The sequence below is a fragment of the Vulpes vulpes genome, chromosome 2 (assembly GCF_048418805.1).
Source record: "Vulpes vulpes isolate BD-2025 chromosome 2, VulVul3, whole genome shotgun sequence".
NCBI lineage: Eukaryota > Metazoa > Chordata > Mammalia > Carnivora > Canidae > Vulpes > Vulpes vulpes.
This window is the reverse complement of record NC_132781.1, coordinates 46,289,378-46,313,330: the sequence shown is the minus strand read 5'-3', so window position 1 is coordinate 46,313,330 and position 23,953 is coordinate 46,289,378. Positions and strand designations below refer to the sequence as shown.

Below are 23,953 nucleotides of genomic sequence, written 5' to 3'. Positions count from 1 at the left end.
ACGCTATATATTAACTAACTTGAATTTAAATAAAATCTTGGAAATAAGTAGAACAGAAAAAAAATGGTACATTGTAATGAGGTTTGCAGCTTTGTTATCAGAGTTAACTCTAAAGGAAATACGGTAAATACAGTTAGTTAATCCTTATAATTTTTGGATTCTGTATTTGTGAATTTGCCTTTTGGGGTTATGTTTAATCTCAAAATCAGTACTTGAGGTACTTTTACCTCAAGAATGCATAGAGTGGCAAAAAAATTGAGTCATGCATAGACATGCATAGAGTGGCACAGACATGCATAGAGTGGCAAAAAAATTGAGTCATCCAACATGCAGGTTCCCAGCTGAAATTGAACAAGGTGATGCCCTGTCTTGTTTCAACTCTGTCCTGTAAACAGTGTCATTTTCATAGTCCATTTAATGTCACTTTCTTTGCACTTTTGTGCATTTTCTTGGTGATTTTGCTATTTAAAATGGCCCCTAAACATAGTGGTTAAGTGCTATCTAGTAGGTGTTCCTTAAGTATAAGAAGACTATGACGAACGTTACAGAGCAAATACGTGAGTTAGAAAAGCTTCATTCAGATGAGTTTTGTGCTATGGGCTGCCATTTTAGTGTTAATGAATCAACAATGTATATTAAATAAAGCGTCTTTAAACAAACACATATAAAATTATATATTGTTCAGTTGTTGAGAATGTTTGATCAGAGGCTCAGAGTTACCTAACCCTATATTTCTCTTAAGAGCCATTGGTTCCAATTCAGTGTTCATGGTGGCTTTATAGAACATAACTACTATGAATGAATTATGGAAAATAATTGTATATAAATAACCTAGTCACAGGATTTTAAAAGTGAAACCCTGCTTTATACCATCTTTTTTATTTCAGTACATGAAATTGTGCCACAGATAGTCAAGCCCCATTAGTAACCAGTTACTTTTAATTAATTTTGTCCTTATGGTATATTTGAAGAGTAGTTCATTTTTTCTTTTTTTCATTAAAGAGAATTTAGGTCTTTTTATGAAACTAGGCTTTTCTCACTGGTGTTAAGCATATCATTGTGTGTTTTTCAGTTGTCCATTTCTGTGTTATAAATTACTCCAAAATCTAGCAACTTTTTAAAAAAATTTAAATTAATTTGCTAACATATAGTATAACATCCAGTGTTCATCTCATCAAGTGCTCTTCTTAGTGCCTGTCAAAATCTAGTAACTTTAAACAATAAATATTTATCTCATAATTTGTGTGGGCAGAAAATTTGGGCATGGCCTAGTTGGGTGGTTCTGGTTCAGGCTGATGAATCTGCAGTTATCTGAAGGATTGACTGGGGATAGAGGTTTGCTTCCAAGATGATTCACATAACATGGCTGTTGGTGGGAAGTTTCATTCAGTCACGTGGATCTCTCCTCTAGGCCACTTGAGCCACTTTACAGTATGTTAGCTGGCTTCTCTTAGTTCAAGTAATTCAAGAAATAGGACAAGGAAGAAGCCATTTTTCTTTGATGACCTAGCCTCAGAAGTTACATCCTTTCACTTCATATTCATTCTATTCAATAAAAATGAGTCACTGAGTATAGCCTACATTCAAGGAGAGGGAAATTAAACTCTTATCTATTGAAGGAACTAGTGTCATAGAATCTGTGGTCATATTTGAAAACTATCAGAACATTAAGAGTAGTTAACAGTTCCTGTTTTTTTCTCCTAGTGGTAAAAGTACCACAGAAGACACTCTTGATGGATGCCCTTAAAGAAGAATCTGAGATAATCTATGATTTTTGCATGTGCAACCCTCCCTTTTTTGCCAATCAGTTGGAAGCCAAGGTAAAGCATCTTTTGGTTTAAGATAATTGACTATTTATCTAAGTTGTTGATGTTTGCAAAGATAGGGGCAAAGAACAACTTTTATTTTGGAAACTGAATTAGGATGCTTCTGGTATCAAGCACCTGAGGACTCAATTCAGATTGATTTAATAAAAGTTTTATTGGCTTACCATATATGAGAAATCCAGTAGCAGTATATTTTATGTATCTATGAAGACATATACCCCATGCTGTAAGTGTAAACTGGATTTTCCAAAGTGAACACTCCTGTGGAACTAGCATCCAGATGAAGAAATAGAATATTAAAAAAAAAAAGAAAAAAAAGAAAAAAAAGAAATAGAATATTACTAGCATCAGAACTAAATTTCTTTTTATACCAGGTTTATTGAGACATAATTCACATGCCATATAATTCACCCACTTAATGGGTAGAATTTAATTATTGTTAGTATATTCACAGATTTGTGTAACTATCACCACAGTCCGTTTTCAGAACATATTCATCACTCCCCTACCCACCCCACCCCCACTGGCAGTTACTCTCAGTTCTCACAGTTCCTATAGTCCCAAGTCACCAAAAGTCTAATTTCTGTCTTGATGGGTTTGCGTGTTTTGGACATTTCCTGTGAGTGGAATCATACAATATGTGCTGTTTTGTGACTGGCTTCTTTCACTAAACATAGCATATTTTCAAGGTTCATCCATATTACAGTATATATCAGTACTTAATTTCTTTTTATTGCCAAAGAATATTCCATTATATGGAAGTACCACATCTTTTCCATTCATTCATTGATGGACATTTGGGTTGTCTCTACTTTTTGGCTGTTAGAAAAAATGCTGATGTGAGCATCCGTGTGTGAGGATTCCAATTTCCAGTTTCTCCACATGCTTGTCAGTGCTGGTTATTATATGTCTTCTTGATTATAGCCATCCTAGTGGGTGTGAAGTGGTATCTCATCTTGGTTTTGATGTTTATTTCCCTGATGGCTAATTATGTTGAACGGCTTTTCATGTGCTTCTTGGAAGTTTTGTCTACTTCTTTTGAGAAATGACTATTGAGATCCTTTACCCATTTAAAAATTGGATTATTTTTCTTTTTATTATTATTGTAAGAATTTTTTATATATTCTAGACAAAGTCCCTTATTAGATTTAATATTTGCAAACATTTTCTCCTGTGGATTGTCCTTGCACCTTTTTTTCCTTAAGATATTATTTATTTGAGAGAGTGAGAGCACGAGTAGGGGAAGGGGGTGAGGGAGAAAAGAGAGAAACAGGCTCCCTGCTCAGCAGGGAGCCTGACACAGGGCTCTATCCTAGGACCCTGGGATCACAACCTGAGCTGAAAGCAGCTGCTTAACCCATTGAAGCACCCAGGCACCTCATCTTTTCACTTTCTTTGTGTTCTTTGCAGCCTACAAACTTAATTTCAAGGAGTCCAATTTCTCTAAGCAACTATTGCTCAATCCAATCTTGAAGATTTACTCATGTTTTCTTCCAAGGGTTTTATAATTTTAGCTTTTATATTTAGATATTTGATGTATTTAATTTTTTTAATATGATTTGGGGTGGAAGGGGATTAAATATTTAAACCTAAAAAGTGAAACCATAGGAGTGCTAGAAGAAAACAAATATTTATATAATCTTTGGATACAATATTTTATATATGATACCAAGATAAAACATAAAGAAAAGTGACAGGCTACATAAAAAAAGGTAAAGTTTTTTATGTTAAATCACAAAGGTGGAAGATGGGGCACCTGGGTGGCTCAGTTGGTTAAGTGTCTGGGATGGAGCCATACATTGGTCTCCCTGCTCAGCAGGGAGTCTGCTTCTCCCTCTCCCTCTTCCTCTGCTTGTGTGTTCTCTTTTCTTGCTCACTCTGTCTCTTAAATAAATAAAATCTTAAAAAAGAAAGACAGAGGGATTCCTGGGTGGTGCAGCGGTTTGGCGCCTGCCTTTGGCCCAGGGCACAATCCTGGAGACCTGGGATCAAATCCCACGTCAGGCTCCCGGTGCATGGAGCCTGCTTCTCCCTCTGCCTGTGTCTCTGCCTCTCTCTCTCTCTCTCTCTCTCCCTGTGTGACTATCATGAATAAATAAAAATTAAAAGAAAGAAAGAAAGAAAGAAAGAAAGAAAGAAAGAAAAAAAGAAAGGAAAGGAAAGAAAAAAGAAAAGAAAAGAAAAGAAAAAAGTAAAGTAAAAAAGATCCTGGGAAAGAATATTAGGATGAATGCAGTTGCTTAAAATGTAATATTGCAACAGCTGTATGATTTTTAAATCCTAGATCTAGCATGATATTTGGAAGCTAAATTACACCTGAGCATTCTCATTTAGAATTAGATTATGGTTAAAGAATTAGTCTTACAGCATAAAAAATTTTCACCAGATATCATTGTTGTTGTTGTCATGCAGGGAGTAAACTCTCGAAATCCTCGGCGACCTCCACCTAGTTCTGTAAATACAGGAGGTATCACAGAAATCATGGCAGAAGGAGGTGAATTAGAGTTTGTTAAAAGGATCATCCATGACAGTTTACAACTTAAAAAAAGATTAAGGTAAGTTAGTTATAACGTGTGACTGTTTTCTCCCTGTGTAATTCTAAAAGAGACCATGTCACTTAGAGGAAATGTCATCGCAGTAGTCCAAAGAATAAACAGATAAAAATGGAAAAGGTTGCAGATTCCACAGGTTGCAGAGACCCTGTTTTGAGGATGCTCTTATGCTTTTAATTGATTTGTGTTTCTTGTACAACATGAATAGAAAGGAGGAAAATACCGTATGATTACATTACTCCCTTTGGTATGGTACTGTGGTGGAACAAAAGTGATTCAAATATGGCTTTTGATTAGAAAGCAGATGGGTTCAGATCTGTCCCATGAGCCAGAATAAATTTGTTGCCTAGTCCTTGAAGCAGTTTATGTTCTTGGAATCAGTCTCCCAAACAATGACAGATGTGAGGACATTGAGCTGTCAAGAACTTAATGAAGGGAAACTGAGATCACTAACCAGTTCCAGAGGAGAGTCAAGGCTATTCCTTTTTAAAAGCTAATTATTTTGGACAACACACCTGTCATTAAGCAGCATAAGGTGCTGGAAGTGTTATTTGTCTCGCTTGACTTCTCACCCTGCCAAATGGTGTTGAAATGATGGATAATGTGGGAGTTCAAAAGTAAAAGGGCTTTTAACCCTAGGATTTAGCTTTGGGACATAGAGAAGATTTTTTTTGAATTTTCATAAAATAAACATAATACGAAATTTATAGTTTTAGGGGCACCTAGGTGGCTCAGCAGTTGAGTATCTGCCTTCGGCTCAGGTTGTGATCCCGGGGTCCTGGGATCGAGTCCCATATTGGGCTCCCTGCAGAGAGCCTTCTTCTCCCTCTGCCTGTGTCTCCGCCTCTCTCTGTGTCTCTCGTGAATAAATGGAATCTTCAAAAAAAATTTTTTTTGTAACATGAAACTATATGTTTTAAAGTGTACAGTTCAGTAGTGTTAAGTACATTTATATTGTTATACAGCTAGTCTCCAGAACTGTTTTCTTGTAAAACTAAAACTCTCTACATGTTAAACAGTAATCCCTCATTCCTCCCTTTAGCCTAGTGTCTGGCAAATACCAGTCTATTTTGTCTCTATGAATTGGACTATTCTAGGGACTTACAGTATTTGTCCTTTTGGGACTAGAATAGTGTCCTCAGTGTTCATCCATGTTATAGCATGTGTCATAATATCTTTCCTTTTTAAGGCTGAATAATATTAATATTTCATTGTATATATCACATTTTGTATATTCGTTTATCTGTTGATGGACATTTGGGTTCCTTTTGGCTATTGTGAATTAATGTTGCTGTGACCATGGGTGTGCAAATACCTTTTAAGACTTCCATTTCTTTTGTGTATAAATTAAATGAAATTACCAGATAAAGTAGACTTTTTCTTTTTCTTTTGGATTTATATGTGTTTAAGCTGCCTATTTTACTTAAAGGCCAATTCCAAAGCAGTGAATATCCTAATTTGTTAAATGTAAGTTTATACATTTGTGCAAAGCAACTAGATGATTGTGTGGTCTGCCTCAGAAGCTTTACACATCGTTGAAGCCAAAGGTTAAGTCATTTCTTCTTTAAATTGATTTCTTGAAATACGTATTAGGGTATGAAGAGGAAAGTGACTTAGTGAGCATTGAGAAGAGTTTAAATAAGTAAAGTAAGCTTAAAGGAGATAGCAAAACACTGAAATTGTGAAGAGGTACCAGGGCCATGTGGCTACTTTAGAATCTACTGTTGGTTTTTTTTTTTTTTTTTTTTTTAAGATTTTATCTATTTATTCATGAGAAACACAGAGAAGCAGAGGGAGAAGCAGGCTCCGTGCAAGGAGCCCGATGTGGGACTTGATCCCAGGACTCCATGATCATGCCCTGGGCCGAAGGTAGGCGCTAAACCGCTGAGCCACCCAGGGATCCCGTACTGTTGGCTTTTGAGGGAACTGGAGCCAACCAGGAAAATGGGGAAGGTTGTTTTCAGGGTTTTTTTTTTTTTTTTTTTTTTTTTTCAATCAGTAAATTTCTGTTATTTCTGAAATCTCATTTGAACTACAAAAGTATGTTTTATTTTTTTAGGGAAGGGGTATAGGACAGAGGGAGAGGGGGAGAGAATCTTTTTAAAAAATATTTTATTTATTTGACAGAGGGAGAGAATGAGCACAAGCAGGGGGAATGGCAGGCAGAAGGAGAAGCAGGCTCCCTGCTTAGCAGGGAGCCTGACTTGGGACTTGATACTAGGGCTCTGGGATCGTGACCTGAGCCAAAGGCAGATGCTTAACCAATAGAGCTCCCCCAGGCACCCCAGAGAGAGAGATTCTTTTCTTTTTTTTTTTTTTTTTTTTTTTTTGAGAGAGAGAGATTCTTAAGCAGGTTCCATTACCAGCAAGAATCCTTGATGCGGGGCTTGATACCATAACTCTGAGATCATGACCTGAGCCAAAATCAAGAGTCAGTTGCTTAACTGACTAAGCCACCCAGGCATACCCCTGAACTACAAAAATATATTTTGAAGGAACACCATTCTAGGGGAGAGAAATTGATCAATATGTTCCAGGTCTGCCTATATTTGGCTCAGTGGCAGCCTCCAAATTGAATGAAAGGTATGTGTTTGCTAGGAAGAATAAATTGCTAGAGCCCATCATATCTCTGGAGAGTTGACCATTTTAACCTCGGTATTATAGATGGAAAGCGTTGCCCGTGATACATTTAAAAATAGGGTTCAGCAGTCTTGTCTGCCCTAGTAGGACTCAGGCAGATTGAGAGGGATACTCAAAAGGGGAGAAGAAATGAATTAATTTTTATTAAAAAGATAATAAAGCAGTATTTCTCATTTACAACTTCACATTGTTCTATGTTGACTTTCATTTGTACAAAGTACCAGTTCATGTTCTCCTGCATATTTTTATAGTTGACATACTGTTAATATCACTATGCAACTCCTCAAATTTTATTTTATTTTTTTTAAGATTTTATTTATTTATTCATGAGAGACAGAGAGAGAGACAGAGACGTAGGCAGAGGGAGAAGCAGGCTCCATGCAGGGCCTGATATGGGACTCGATCCCAGGATCGCGGGATCATGCCTTGAGCCAAAGACATATGCTGAAACTGCTGAGCCACCCAGGCGTTATGCAACTCTTCAAATTTTAGAATGCTGTGAAAACTGTATACAAATGTGCCTTTGGAGGTAATGGTTTGCTTCTAGACCACAGCAATGATGTGAATATTGCAGTATGAAACAAATCAAATGAATTGGGGCACCTGGGCAACTCATTGGTTGTCTGCCTTCGGCTCAGGTCGTGATCTCCGGGTCCTGGAATCGAGCTCAATGTCAGGCTCCCTGCTCAGTGAGGAGTCTGCTTCTCCTGCTCCTTCCTCTCCCCCTGCTCATGTGCTCTCTGTCTGTCTCTCTCTCTTTGTCTCTATCCTTCTGTCTCAAATGAATAAATAAAATCTTTAAAAACAAGAAAAACAGATCAAATTAATTGTTTGGTTTCCCAGTGCATATGGTATATGCATGAACAGATAGCATTATATCTTTTTTAAAAAATGTACAGGGCGGCCCCGGGTGGCTCAGCGGTTTAGCACCACCTTCAACTTGGGACCTGATCCTGGAGACCCGGGATCGAGTCCCACGTCAGGCTCTCTGCATGGAGCCTGCTTCTCTCTCTGCCTGTGTCTCTGCCTCTCTTTCTCTTTCTGTCTCTCATTAATAAATAATCTTTTTAAAAAATATACATACCTTAATTTAAAAATACTTTATTATGAGGCGCCTGGGTGGCTCAGTGGTTGAGTGTCTGCCTTTGGCTCAGATAGTGCTCCCGGGGTCCTGAGATCGAGTTCCTCATCGGGCTCCCCAGAGCAAGTCTGCTTCTCCCTCTGCCTATGTCTCTGCCTCTCTCTCTCTGTGTCTCATGAATAAATAAATAAATCTTTAAGAAAGGTAAATAAAAATACTTTGTTGCTACAAGATGCTGTCATCTGAGCTTTCAATGAGTTATAAGCTCTCTGCTGGTGGGAGGATCTTGTCTCAGTGATGATGGCTGCTCACTGGTGGTGACTGAAGGTGGGAGTGGCTGTGGCAGTTTCTTTTTTTTTTTTTTTATTTGCACTTATTCTATGCAGAATTTACTCCCGGGCCATAAGTTTTTGTTTCTTCAGTTTCTTCTGGGATATCTTTTTCTTCTGTGCAACCTCCTCTTCTGGTTTAGGAACAATCTGCTCTTTTTCAGTAGGAATCATCTCGATGTGGCAGGGAGAGCTCATGTATGAGTTAATCCGGCCATGAGCCTTGTAGGTTCTACGTTGCATCTTGGGGGCTTTGTTCACCTGGATGTGCTCAATGACCAGAGAATCTACATCTAAACCCTTAGTTCAGCATTACTCTCTGCATTTTTAAGCATGTGCAGTAAAAATTCAGCACTCTTCCCGGGCCACCAACCCTGTGTACAGCCCCTGTTTGGCCTGCACACACCTACCAACTCCACCATTAGCGAAGGAATGGCACACACATTCATGCAGGATTCCAAACTTTAGTTAATGTTCTTTTGACCTCTTCCCATGAATCCCAAATGTTCTTAGTGGCATCTAGAATGGTGAATCCTTTCCAAATCCATGAGAGGAATCATTATCTATGGCAGCTAGCGCCTTATGAAAGGTATTTCTTAAATATAAGGTTTGAAAATCAGAATTACTCCTTGATCCATGAACTGTAGAGTGGATGTTGTGTTAGCAGGCATGGAAACATTTATCTCATTATGTGTATCCATCAGGGCTATTGCGTGATGAAGTGTATTGTCATTGAGCAGCAATATTTTGAAAGGAATTTTTTTTTTTTTTTTGAGCAGTAGGCCTCAATAGTGGGCTTAAATTATTCAATAAACTATTTTGTAAATGTGCTGTCATCCAGGCTTTGTTCCATTTATAGAGCTCAAACAAATTTAGCATGATTTTTAAGGTCCCTAGGATTTTCTGAATGTTCAGTGAACGTTAGCTTCAACTTAAATCATCGGCTGTGTTGGTCCCTAATGAGAATCAACCTGTCCTTTGAAGCTCTCTAGCTATGAAAACCCTAGATAACACATTGTTTCAATATAAAACTATTTCATCTACGTGGAAAATCTGTTGTTTTAAGTTACCTTCATTAATGATCTTAGCTAGATAGGTTAACTTGCTTCAACTTCTGCATCAGCACTTGCTGCTTCCCCTTGCATTTTTATGTTATGAAGATGCCTTCTTTTTGTAAAACCTCATGGATGAACCTCTACTAGCTTCTAGTTTTTCTTCTGCAGCTTCCTTACCTTCCTCAACCTTTATAGTATTGAAGAGAAATAGGGCCCAGCTCTGGAGTAGCTTTTGGCTTAAGAGAATATTATGTCTGGTGTAATCTTCTCTCTGGACCACTAAAAGTTTCTCTGTATCAGCAGTAAAACTGTTTTGCTTTCATCATTCATATGTTCACTAGAGTAGCACTTTTAATTTCCTCCAAGAACTTTTTCTTTGCATTTGCAACTTGGCTAACAGTCTCAAGAGCCCTAGCCTTTGGCCTATCATGGCTTTTGACACGCCTTTCTCACTAAGCTTAATCATCTCTTGCTTTGGATGTCAGGTGAGAGATGTAGACCCTCTTTTCACTTGAACACTTAGAGGCCGTTGTAGGGTTAGTTATTAATTGGCCTAATTTCAATATCATGGTGTCTCAGGGAATGAGGAGGAAAGGAAGAACAGCTGGTTGGTAGAGCAGTCAGAACACATAGCATTCATTGGTCAAGTTCACTCTCTTACATGGGTGTGATTTGTGACACTCCAAAGTAATTATAATAGTACTATCACAGATCGTCTTAAATAGTATAATAATGAAAAAGTTTAAAATACTGGGAGAGGGCAGCCCAGGTAGCTCAGCAGTTTAGCGCCACCTTCAGTCCAGGGCATGATCCTAGAGACCCGGGATCGAGTCCCATGTTGGGCTCCCTGCATGGAGCCTGCTTCTCCCTCTGCCTGTGTCTCTGCCTCTCTCTCTCTCTCTCTCTCTCTCTCTCTCTCTCTCTCTGTATATTCTCGCGAATAAATAAGTAAAATCTTTAAAATAAAATAAAATACTGAGAGAATTCCCAAAATGTGACATAGAGACACAAAGTGAGCAATTGCTGTTAGAAAAATGGTGTCAGTAGAGTTGCTCGACTATTTTATTATGAACTTTGACAAACTTCAATTTGAGAAAGACACCAATTATCTGTGAGGTGCGATAAAAGAAGGCACAATAGGGATCCCTGGGTGGTGCAGCGGTTTGGCGCCTGCCTTTGGCCCAGGGCGCGATCCTGGAGACCCGGGATCGAATCCCACATCGGGCTCCCGGTGCATGGAGCCTGCTTCTCCCTCTGCCTATGTCTCTGCCTCTCTCTCTCTGTGTGTGTGTGTGACTATCATAAATAAATAAAAAATTAAAAAAAAAAAGGCACAATAAAATGAGATGTGCCTCTATTTTGAGGCTCTGAATGAGGGACTAAAAACAGGTATTTTAATCCTACCACCTACTCCTTATCCTGCTAGAATTTTTTCCTTCTTATTCCTGAGAAAGTGTAGGAATTAAGCAAAATCTGTAACATGGGGTCAAATCAGTTAAATTTGTTGGACTGATCTCAGTGATGGCACTCAAGGTGGCTCATCTCCCTGTTATAGTTCATACCTCACCTATGTCAGTGCACCTGCATTGTTGTTTTGTATCTTAAAGAATTTGGCAGCTGGGAGGCTCTTAGGAGGTAAAGTTATCCAGTATTCTAGTGTTACAGATTAGAAGCTTGGGATCCAGATCTCCTGATTGTGGTCTAGTACTCTTTCCACTGCCCTGTGTAGTGTCTGCAGCCCCAGCGTGCCCCTAGACTTTTAAGTAAACAGCCTTTCTAGAGTTGATGAATATTTACAAGTGCTTGTCATCCTTACCTTCCACGTTTTGTGCCTGTGACTTGAGCTTACTTCATAGCATTTTCTTTTTTAGAAACTCACTCATCAGAGCTTCTAAATCAGCAGACTTGGTCAAATTCCTCTCAGTCTGAATTCCACTCTTGTCACAGGTTATTAGGTCTGTAGCTGATACCCTTTATGGCAGTTACTTTATGATTTTCCAAGAACAAGACCTCTGTATGTGACAAAGTTCTTTTTTTTTTTTTTTTTTTTAAGATTTTATTTGTTTATTCATGAGAGACACACGCAGAGAGAGAGGCAGAGACACAGGCAGAGGGAAGAAGCAGGCTCCATGCAGGGAGCCTGATGTGGGACTTGATCCCAGGTCTCCAGGGTCATGCCCTGGACCAAAGGCAGGCATTAAACCGCTGAGCCACCCAGGGATCCCCCTGTATCTGGCAAAGTTCTAACTTAATACAGATTTTGCATTTTTCCTCTTATTGCTTTTTCTTTTCTAATCCCTACCCCCTACCAGATGGTAGATACTTCTTGGGTTTGTATATAATCCACATATTTGGTGATGGACAATAAATTGAATATAATCTGTGCCTTTTGAATGTTATTCTTTGACTTAAATTTTGTTCTCTTATTGGTAAAATGGGATAATAATAGTTAACATCACACCTCATAGGGTGGTCATAGAATTAAATGAAGACATACTCGATATGATGACTATCAAATAGGATCGTCTTAACTATTCTAGGAATTTGGTAGATTTACATGCTGTGGTCCACTGTGTTGAAAGGTATAAGTATTATGTTATTTTAATAAAGAGCTCCCCTCTTATTAATTTTTAAAAATTTTTAAAGATTTTATTCATGTGAGAGTGAGAGCAAGCATGGGGGTGGGGGCAAATGCTGAGGGGGAGAGGGAGAAGCAGACTCCTCGCTGAGCATGGAGTCTGACAAGGGGCTTGATCCCAGGATCATCACTTGAGCCAAAGGCTGTCACTTAACCAACTGAGCCACTCAGGCACCCTTCCCCTTCTGTTTTTTTTTTTTTTTTTAAAGTAGGTGCAGTATAGTTATGGGATACTTAAGTAATAGTTGTAGGGAATAGTTGTAGATTTTATAATTGAGCTTTTTGTCAGTTCTTCAGCTGAAAGACTATTTTATTATGAACCTTGACTTGCCTTTATAAAAGGATAAGCCAATTCATTTTTTTTGTTTGTTTGTTTATGAGGTTAGGATAATACCTCCTACAGTTCAGAGAATGAAGAGAAATTACATATGAATATACATAGAAACTGAAGTGCTATCTAAATTTTGTATTTATACTATTGTATAAACTTGCATAAACTAAACATTTATATTATTATTTATAATTTTTATCTCTTTTTAAAAATTTTATTTATTTTTATTTTATTTCCCTCCAGTTGGGGGAGGGACAGAAGGAGAGAGAGAATCTCTCAAGCAGACTCCGTGCTGATCGTGGAGTCTGAGGTGGATTTGGTCTCACAACCCTAAGAAATAACCTGAGCCGAAACCAAGAGTTAAGACACTTGGGCAGGGCAGCCCCCGTGGTGCAGCGGTTTAGCACCGCCTGCAGCCCAGGGCGTAATCCTGGAGACCCGGGATCGAGTCCCACGTCGGGCTCCCTGCATGGAGCCTGCTTCTCCCTCTGCCTCTGTCTCTGCTTCTCTCTTTCTGGGTCTCTCATGAATAAATAGATAAAATCTTAAAAAAAAAAAAAAGTTAAGAAACTCAACTGACTTAGCCACCCAGGCGCCCCTATAATTTTCTCTCTTAATATAATCACACTTACAGAAAATTAGAAAATGGAAAAAACATTGATATCGATCTCAGCACTTTGATACAACTGTTAGCTCATTTTGGGTGCATTTCCTACCAGTTCCCCCTTTTTTCGTTCCCACAGTTGTAATCATGAATACCAATTTTGTCTCCTGCTTTTGTTTTTAACTTTTTTTCATTCCTTTGTTTCTTTATTTCTGTGTATATGCATAGCTGTAGTTTTTTGTTTTTTGTTTTTTGTTTTTTTTTTTTATTTAATCATGATAGTCACAGAGAGAGAGAGAAAGAGAGAGAGAGAGGCAGAGACATAGGCAGAGGGAGAAGCAGGCTCCATGCACCGGGAGCCTGATGTGGGATTCGATCCCGGGCCTCCAGGATCGCGCCCTGGGCCAAAGGCAGGCGCCAAACCGCTGCGCCACCCAGGGATCCCTAGCTGTAGTTTTAAATAGCTTGACAACCATCCATAATTAAGTAATTCTTTTTATTGGGCATTATATTTACTCTTTTTTTTTACTGTTACAAAGAACATACCACTTCTCATTTGTTACTGAACTGCCACAGATAAGTCTAATGAGACTATTATTGTGGATGGCTCACTATCTTTGACTGCTGGTTTCATCTTTGAATGGGACCCATCATAGGGTTGCAAATCAATAAAAGTGTTTTTTGGGTGTCATGAGAAAGAAATGCACCCTTGCTCCAATGTACTAACTCACTACGCATATACAGTAGGTAGAGATGTCTTGGGGGACAGATAGTATACTAGCTTGTTTTTCAGGTAGGAGAGCACTTTCTCAGTTTAAACCTAAGAGTATTTCTTGGGATGCCTGGGTAGCTCAGCAGTTGAGCATTTGCCTTCGGCTCAGGGCGTGATCCTGGAGCCCCGGGATCGAGTCCCACGTCGGGCTTTCTGCATGGAGCCTGCTTCTCCCTCTGCCTGTGTCTCTGCTTCTCTCTATGTGTGTCTCTCATGAATAAATGAATAAAATCTTTAAATAAATAAGTAAACCTTAGAGTATTTCTTAATTGTGAGCTCCACAAGAGCCAGATGCTGGTATTTTGATTTTTTTCTTCCTACTAAAGTAGGAAGATGAAGAATAAGCCACCTGAAGGATAAAAAGCTGCTTTATTATTTTTTCTAGTGTATTAGATTATGTGCTTTTCATCACTTTAATTTAGGTATCATAGTTTAATTCCCTTTCAAGTTTGATGTGACAGAGCCTCATTGATTGGTGACTTCTCCAAGGTCTTAGGGAGAAAAGGTTGAATCCAGTGGCTCATGCCATGATGAGCTTGTTGTATCAACTTTTATGGCATATCCACCTACTGGTTACTGGTTCTACATTAAGTAATCAAAGAAGAGGGCAGCCCCAGTGGCGCAGTGGTTTAGCGCCGCCTGCAGCCTGGGGCGTGATCTTGGAGACCCGGGATCGAGTCCCATGTTGGGCTGCCTGCATGGAGCCTGCTTCTCCTTCTGCCTGTGTCTCTGCCTCTCTCTCTGTGTGTGTCTCTATGAATAAATAAATAAAATATTTTTTAAAAAGTGATCAAAGAAGAGAATTGTTAAAATAAAAGCATGTATTTTTTAGTACATTAGACAATTACAAAAAAGAATACCAAGGGGTGCCTGAGTAGCTCAGTCTGGTAAGCATCTAACTTTGGCTAAGGTCATGGTCTCCGCGTCCTAGGATTGAGCCCTGCATCTGTCTCCACGCTCAGCAGGAAGACTGCTTCTTTCTTTGCCCATCCCTATGCTTGTGTGTACGTGCTCTCTTTCAAAAAAATAAAATCTTAAAAAAAACCTTTAAAATAAGAAGGAATACCAAAAGATGAAAAGCCTTGGTCCTACTGCCTTAGAGAATCTAATTACCATGTTTTTTACACATGTACAAAATGTGTGAATAATTTAAACCACTTTTTAAGAAAAATATAGAATAAAAGTTTATTTTTAGCCATGTAGATTTGTAATTTATGGTAGTTTAAATGGTAAGTTTTGAGATTTGGTGGACATTAGGGCTGCTCTGTTGCATGTCTAGGGGCGTTTATTCTGGTAATTCGTTACAGGCAGCAAAATGTTAGGTTCTACAACTAGAGAAGTTTTTAGACTATGCTCATTGCCCTTACATGCCAGAGTTCTCCTGTTACCCATTTCCTGTATTATACTTCAATTACGGTTTGATATTTTATTTTATTTAAAAAGATTTTCCTTACTTGATATAGAGAGAACACAAAGAGGGGGAGCAACAGGCAGAGGGAGAGAGAGAAGCAGGCTCCCCATGGAGCAGGGAGCCTGATGCTGGGCTCAATCCCAGGACCCTGGGATCATGCCCTGTGTGGAAGGTGGAGACTTAACCAACTGAACCACCCAGGTGCCCCAGGTTTGGTGCCCCAGGTTATTGTAAAATAACCAATCCGTGCTAAAATGAACCAGGCCCCTTGGAGAAATGGGTGATTTCAGTGCTGGGTAAGCTTAAGTTTAAACAGAGCCTGTAATGTCTTATAATAACAAAAATAAGCAAGTGCTCAAAAATGACATAAAAGGATATAGGAGCCAGCTGAAATCAAATCTGGGATAATATGATTTCATAATAAATAATGCCAATAATGAATTTTAACCCATTAAATAAAATGAGCAAAAATAAGCAGAGGGGATAGAGGAAAAGTTCTTTGTTAAAGTGTAATGCCAACTAATACATGTAGAAGGAATAAAAACTTAGAAAAATCACCATTTTGTCATCATTATTGTAATAATTGATTCACTGAAGGTCAGCAATAGAAAATTTGAAGAGGGGTGGGGTGTTAATAGTTTCAGAATATCTCCCCACACAGATGACTTATAATCACAAAGAAATATGGTAACATTACAGTACAGAAGCCTGGGGGAATCCCACCTCAAACAGGTGATCACCTCTGATGTGCTGCACCCAGAAGGACACAATAGCTCTCTGTACTCTTTACGTCCAGCATGTATAACTGGAATCTAACTGAGGAAACTTCAGACACACCAACTTGAGAGGTTTTGTAAAATATTTCTTCAGAAATATAAAGGTCATGAAAAGAAGAAAAAGAAAAGGCTGAATGAGGAACTGTTCCAGATTGAGGGAGACTAAAGAGACTTGACACGTAAATGAAATGTAGGATCTTAGATTAGATCATGCATCAGGGGAGAAAATTGCCGTGAAGGACATTATAGGAATAATTGGTGAAATTTGAAAATGAACTGTATTCCTGATAATAAATAGTACTGTGTGTTACATTTTCTCAATTTGATAACCATTCTGTGGTTATGAAGGAGAATGTCCTCATTTTAAAAATAGAAATGCCAGGGCAGCTTGGGTGGCTCAGTGGTTTAGCGCCGCCTTCAGTCTAGGGCATGATCCTGGAGACCCAGGATCGAGTCCCATGTCAGGCTCCCTGCATGGAGCCTGTTTCTCCTGTGTCTCTGCCTCTCTTCTCTCTCTGTGTGTGTTTCTTATGAGTAAATAAATAAAATCTTCAAAAAAAATTACACACACACACACACACACATATATAAATGCCAAAATATTTAGGGTGAAAGGGGCATGATTATGTCTGTAGCTAACTCTCAAATGGTTTTAAAAAAGAGCAAGCAAATGGAGGAAAAATGTTCATTGATGAATCTGGATGAAGAGTATATTGGAGGGCAGCCCGGGTGGCTCAGCGGTTTAGCGCCACCTTCAGCCCAGGGCCTGATCCTGGAGACCCGGGATCGAGGCCTACATCAGGCTCTTGGCATGGAGCCTGCTTCTCTCTCTGCCTGTGTCTCTGCCTCTCTCTCTCTCATGAATAAATAAAAATCTTAAAAAAAAAAAAAAACGTATATTGGAATCATTTGTACTAATCTTCTGTATTCTTGAAATTATTTCAAAATAATTTTTGTGGGACGCCTGGGTGGCTTAGCAATTGAGTGTCTGCCTTTGGCTCAGGGTGTGATCCTGGAGTCCCGGGATTGAGTCCCACATCGGCCTCCTTGCGTGGAGCCTGCTTCTTCCTCTGCCTGTGTCTCTGCTTCTCTCTGTCTTCATAAATAAATAAAAGTCTTTTTTAAAAAATACTTTTAAAATATTTTATTTATTTATTCATGAGAGACACAGAGAGAGAGAGAGGCAGAGACACAGGCAGAGGGAGAAACAGGCTCCATGCAGGAAGCCTGACTTGGGACTTGATCCTGGATTTCCAGGATCATACCCTGGGATGAAGGCGGCGCTAAACCGCTGAGCCACCTGGGCTGCCCAAAATAAATAAAAGTCTTTAAAAAAATAATTTTTCTTGAAAGCTACTGTCTCAGAGGACTTGCTAAATGCTGTAATGAATAGAGTGCTACTTTCATCATTAAAATAGTATAATGGGTTCAAAGTCTCCTGGGTAACTAGATCTTCCTTTTGTTCATTTTTTTCTGCTTGCATTTTGATTAGTTGCCACAGGATACCTGTTGAGAGTATATAGGATCTAATGGGGAGGCATTTTCTGAAGTGAATTCAGAATTTTAATATACCCTGTTACTTTCTGCTTTTCCTTTAAGAAATATATATGTTGCAGAAAAGTTATTGATAAGATTAAATCTGAAAAGATTCACAATACAGTATTCAGCTTACATCAAGGGTTAAAAGAAATATGAACTCTCCCAAGCCTCCATTAACTACCAATGATATATTTAACTGTTTCAAGACTTATGGAGTGCCTGCATGGCTCAGTAGGTTAAGCGTCTGCCTTTGGCTCAGGTTACAATTCCAGGATTCCGCTTCTGTATGGGGTGTGGGGGAGGGGTCCCTGTTCAGCAGGGAGCCTGCTTCTCCTTCTCTCCCCTGCTAGTGCTCTATCTCTTTCTCTCAAATGAATGAATGAATGGATGAATGAATGAATTAATGCTTTGTGTGTGTGTGTGTGTGTGTGTGTGTGTGTGTGTATTTGCTTTCCTTCATCTCCCAAGGAAATGTGTAATATCTTTCTTTCGTCTCTGCTCAGGCTATTTCTTAGTTTCTGGTGACTCTCACCTAATCTGATCTTTTTTTTTTAAGATATTATTTATTTATTCATAGGGACACAGCTAGAGAGAGAGAGGCAGAGACACAGGCAGAGGGAGAAGCAGGCTCCATGCAGGGAGCCCCACATGGGACTCGATTCTGGGTCTCTAGGATCACACCCTGGGCTGAAGGCGTCACTAAACCGCTAAGCCACTGGGGCTGCCCAGCACTGCTGATCTTAAAGGAAAGGTTGTTACCCTTTTTATGCTGTTACTGTGTGAGCACTATTTGCTCTTAATTTCTTTATTTTTTTTTCCATCTTGTTCTTAACATACCAAAGGCTTTTAATTCCTAGTTAGTGATTTCTCTGTTTATATACTGTCTTCTTAAGGGAGCATTTTGCTCTTGTCCCAAACATTTTAAAACCACCAAATGGAATGGACTATACACTCTAAGTAAATTTACCAAGGTTTGTTTAAAGTAGTTTAAAATTATTTTTTGCCTTTTCAAAGGGAAAAATGACTGACTAAACAAAAATAGAGACAGTCACCTGTTATTGAATCCACAAACAATGAAGACAGAGTATTGGTTAGTGCATACTGTTTCTATAGCCATATAATAGTATTTCTCATATTTCTATAAACAATGATATTTTTATTTATATTATTTAATGTATTAAGTTGCAACCATATGAAATTGCCAGTGTATTTACAAAGACAGATAAAAAAACATTCTGTGATTGCATTTATATGAACGTCTGGAACAGGGCAGAACTATTAAGAGCATGATTGGTGGTCACTAGAGACCAGTAGGGGAGGAAAGACTAGGGAACTTTTTAGCGTGATGTCAAAGTATTATACCTTGATTGTGGTGGGGTTAATGTACACATTTGTCAAAACTCATTAAATTATATACTTAAAATTGGATAATTTTACTGTATATGTTATATCTTAATAAAACTGGTATAAATATTAAAATTCTCCTCTCATGTTTCTTTTGTCTTTGCTATCATTTATACATACATATTCATAAGCATACGTAATCAAATACATTGCTGTATATTATTTTTAACAAACTGTTAACCTGTTAGATCAATTAAGAAGTTCAAAAGTTTTGATTTTTTTGCATTTTTTAACCTTCACTTATTTCTTCTCCCTTGTTCTTATTTATTTATTTATTTATTTATTTGGATTTTATTTATTTATTCATGAGAGGACCCCCCCCCCCCCCCCCACACACACACAGAGGCAGAGACACAGGCAGAGGGAGAAGCAAGCTCCATGCAGGGAGCTTGTTGTGGTACTCAATCCTGGGACTCAAGGATCACGCCCTGGGCAGAAGGCAGGCGCCAAACCATTGAGCCATCCAGGGATCCCGTGTTCTTCATTTTTTAAATATAGACGAGTTTCTGACCTATATCATTTTCCTTCTTTGTAAGGCCTTGTAAATGTTAAGAGAAGTTCTCTAGAAATTCTAGAGAAATTCGCAGCAAATTCCCTCAATATCTCTATGTCTGGGGAAGTCTTGTTTCACCTTCTCACTTTTGAAGGACAGTTTTGCAGGGTACAGAATTCGAGGTTGGTGGATTTTTTTTTCCCCTCTCAACATTTTAAACATTTCACTCTGCTACTCTTGCTTGCTGGTTTCTTAAGAAAAGTTTGATGTAATTCTTTCCTTTGTTCCTCTATAAAGAATATAGCTTTTCTCCTCTGGTCTCTTTCAGTATTTTTTATCTTTGATTTTCTGTATGTTGAAAGTCATATGCCTTAGGTGTAATCTTTTTGACATTTTGCCTGTTCAGTGATTGCTTAGCTTCCTGAGTCTGTGGTTTGGTGTTTGACATTAATTTGGGGAAATTCTTAGTCATTATTTTTTCTGTGCCTTTCTGTCTTCCTTCTGGAATTCCAGTCACACATATTTTACACCTTTTGTAGTTGTCACACAGTTGTTGGATATTGTATTCTGGTTTTTTGTTGTTTTCCAGTGCTTTTTTTCTCTTTGCTTTTCACTTTTGGCAGTTTTTGTTGAGATGTCCTCAGACTCAGAGATTCTTTCGTCAGCTTTGTCCAGTCTACTGATGAGCCCATCAAAGGCATTACAGTGTTTTTGATCTCTAGCATTTCTTTTTGGTTCTTTTTTAGAATTTCTATCTCTGCTTACGTTGCCCATCTGTTCTTGTATGCTGTCTACTGTATCCATTAGAGCCCTTAGCTATCTTTCTTTCTTTCTTTCTTTCTTTCTTTCTTTCTTTCTTTCTTTTCTTTTCTTTTCTTTTCTTTTCTTTTCTTTTCTTTTCTTTTCTTTCTTTTCTTTTCTTTTCTTTTCTTTTCTTTTCTTTTCTTTTCTTTCTTTTCTTTTCTTTTCTTTTCTTTTCTTTTCTTTTCTTTTCTTTTCTTTTCTTTTCTTTTCTTTTCTTTTCTTCTTTCTTTTCTTCTTTTTATTCATGAGAGAGAGAGGCAGAGGGAGAAGCAATCTTCTCTTGGAGCAGGGAGCCTGGCTTGGAACTCCATCCAGCTGAGCCACCTAGGTGCCCTGAGCTCTTAGCACCTTGATCATAGAGGTTTTAAATTCCTGGTCTAAGGGGCCCCTGGGTGGCTCAGTGGTTGAATGTCTGCCTTTGGCTCAGGTCGTGATACCTGGGGTCCTGGGATTGAGTCCTGCATCAGGTTCCCTGCAGGGATCCTACTTCTCCCTCTGCCCATGTCTCTGCCTCTCTCTCTGTGTCTCTCATGAATAATAAAAAAAAATTCCTAGTCTGATAACTCCAGCATTCTTGTCATGTGTGGTTCTGATGCTAGCTCCATCTCTTCATTTTTTTTTAAGATTTTACTTATTTACTCATAATAAATATATCATTTTATATGCATAATGTCATTAATAATTGATATCGATAAAATCCGCAATTATTATTAGTAAGTCTCCAATTCCGGGGCACCTGAGTGGATCAGTGGTTAGCTATTTGATATCTTTCATTTCTATATAAATTTTAGGATCAGTTTATCAATTTCTATGAAAAAGCCTACTGGAATTTTATTGATTTTTATAGATCAAATTGGAGAGAATTGATTTAATAGCTTAACAATGTTAAATCTTCCATCCCAACATGGTATAGCTTTTCATTTCTTTAGATCTTAGGATTCTTTTAGTAGTGTTTGATGGTTTTCTTGCACATATTGTTCATTTTATTCCTTTTTTTTTTTTTTTTTAAATTTTTATTTATTTATGATAGTCACAGAGAGAGAGAGAGAGGCAGAGACACAGGCGGAGGGAGAAGCAGGCTCCATGCACCGGGAGCCTGATGTGGGATTCGATCCCGGGTCTCCAGGATCGCGCCCTGGGCCAAAGGCAGGCGCCAAACCGCTGCGCCACCCAGGGATCCCTGTTCATTTTATTCCTAAATATTTCATGTATTTTGATGTTACTGTAAATTAAATTTTTAAATTTTAATTTCTAGTTATGTATTGCTACTTTAAGGAAATATAGTTGATTTTATATTGAGCTTTTATCCTGTGACCTTGCTGAATTCATTCTAGTGACTTTTCCCTAGATTTCAAATAATTTTCTACATGGATGGTCATGTCTTCTGTTAAGAAAAACAATTTTCTTTCTTTTTAGTCTGTCTGCATTTTATCACTTCATCGGATTGACTAGAATCTCCAGTATGACTTTGATTAGAAGTGGAGAGTGGACATCATTCTCAGTGTTGGGAATGTCATCATACTTTTAACATTTTATATAAGATTTAAATGTTTAAGAAAATATGATTCTCTTGTTACTGTTTTGTAGTCTAGTTAATTATGATTATACCCCTTTTCTGAAACACCACTTAATGTCTGCTGCTTGATATTGTCCCACAGGTCACACGTGCTCTGTGTTTTGTTTTGTTTTAAGTCTTTTTTCCCTCCTGTGCTTTATTTTGGATAGTTTCTATTGCTGTGTCTTCATGGGTGTTTTCTTTTGCAGAGTCTAATATGTTGTTAGTCCCATCCAGTGAAGCTTTCATTTTAGATATCATAATTTTCTCTTTTTTTTTTTAAAGATTTTATTTATTTATTCATAGAGACACAGAGAGGGGAGGGGGGCAGAGGCACAGGCAGAGGGAGAAGCAGGCTCCATGCAGGGAGCCTGACGTGGGACTCCATCCAGGGTCCCCAGGATCAAACCCTGGGCTGCAGGCGGTGCTAAACTGCTGTGCCACCGGGGCTGCCCTAGATATCATAATTTTCATGTCTAGAAGTTCCATTTGGTTGGTTTTTATATCTTCCCTCCTCCCCATGTCCATGTTTAGTCATAGAATGTATTTCTAAGAGCTGTTCTAATGTTATCATCTGCAAATTTCATCACCTCTTGTTTCTTGATTTTGTTTTTGTTTTTGTTTTTTAAAGACGTATTTATTTTATTTGACAGAGAGAGGGGAAGAGAGTGAGCGAGCCAGAGAGCACAAGCAGGGGGAACAGCAAAGAAGAGAGGGAGATGCTGAGCCCAATACAGGGCTCTGTCCTAGAATGCTGGGATCATGACCTGAGCTAAAGGCAGATGCTTAACCAACTGAGCCACCCAGGCACCCCTCCTGATTTGTTTTTCATGATATATATTTTTTCTTTTTTATCCTGCTTGCAAGTAATTTTCCTGCTGCTTTTAATATCTGGTCATTTTTTATTAGATGTTAGACATTGAAAATCTTATTTTTGGGGTGCTGCATTTCATCATGTTCCTTTAAAGAATGTTAGATTCTGATGCTTACTTAAGTCACTTGGATCCTTTTGAGTTTTGCTTTTAAGCTTCATTAGGGTAAATATAGAATAGCCTCTAGACCCATTACAAAGCACTGTCTTTCTAGGACTCCACTAGATAGATGCCCCTTTTATTAACAAGGTGCTTTCTGCTCTGGCCAGTAGAACTGTAAACTAATCTAGCTATGTCTGGATTCCAGGAATCAGTAAGCTTATTACTTTCTGGGAATTCTTTTTTTTTTTTTTTAAGATTTATTTGAGAGGGAATACAGAGGGGAGAGGGAGAGAGAATCCTCAAGCAGACTCCCCACTGAGCAAGGAGCCCAATGCAGGGGTTGGTCCCAGGACCCTGAGATCATGACCCAAGTCGATGCTTAATCGACTGAGCCACCCAGGCACTCCTCTGGGAATTTTAGCTGCATGGAGTTCCATCTCACATGTGCAAATCCTTATTCTGCAAAATATTCCAAGTAACTCTTCTGCAGATGCTCAGAATTCTCTCTCTATGCATGTCCTTCCTCTCTTGTGTTTTGCTCTTCAAATCTTTACTGCCTGGGCCTTTGAAATGTAATCTCTCACCAGTTCAGGATCATGGGGCTCTGTTTGAGTTTCCTTTCCCTGTATTGCTGCTTGGAAATTTCCTTTAGGCAGCAAGTTCTGTCAGTTACAGGGCTAACCTTGTTTGTTTCTCTCTCTGAGATTATAGGTCTTCACTGCAGTTGTCCAATGTCTAAAAAACAATTATTACACATATTTTGTCAAGTTTTCTAGTTGCTTATGATAGAAAGCATGATAGTTAATCTTTCATAGGCTAAATTCTATTTACCTTTAAAGCAGTTTACTCCATCTTCTCCCCACTCCCTCTTCTAGATATATGTTTACTATAGAAGAGATTGATTTCATGTTTTTTTGAAACACTAATACATATCCTTAAATCATTTGCATGTGAGGCCATCTCAAAGTATAGATCCATTCCAGATTTTACAATCTCTGTTAAGATGGTATAGGGGGCTGTTTATACTTTTTTAGTTGAAGTTAAATTGAACATATAACATTATATTTTAAGATTTTATTTGAGAGAGAGGATGCATGTATGCAGGAGTATGAGGATTAGGGTCAGAGGGAGAGGGAGAACTAGACTCTCCACTGGGCAGGGGAGCCCAG

The 23,953-nt window shown here is 38.5% G+C and overlaps 1 protein-coding gene across 1 annotated transcript in view; it reads left to right on the top strand.

The window, feature by feature from the left end:
• METTL16 (methyltransferase 16, RNA N6-adenosine) overlaps positions 1–23,953 on the top strand; it is a 71,386-nt gene that overhangs the window by 33,494 nt on the left and 13,939 nt on the right. The window contains exons 5-6 of the mRNA XM_026016221.2: positions 1,705–1,820; positions 4,239–4,381. Coding sequence (XP_025872006.1) covers positions 1,705–1,820; positions 4,239–4,381 — 259 coding nt within the window. The remainder of the gene's footprint in view (positions 1–1,704; positions 1,821–4,238; positions 4,382–23,953) is intronic.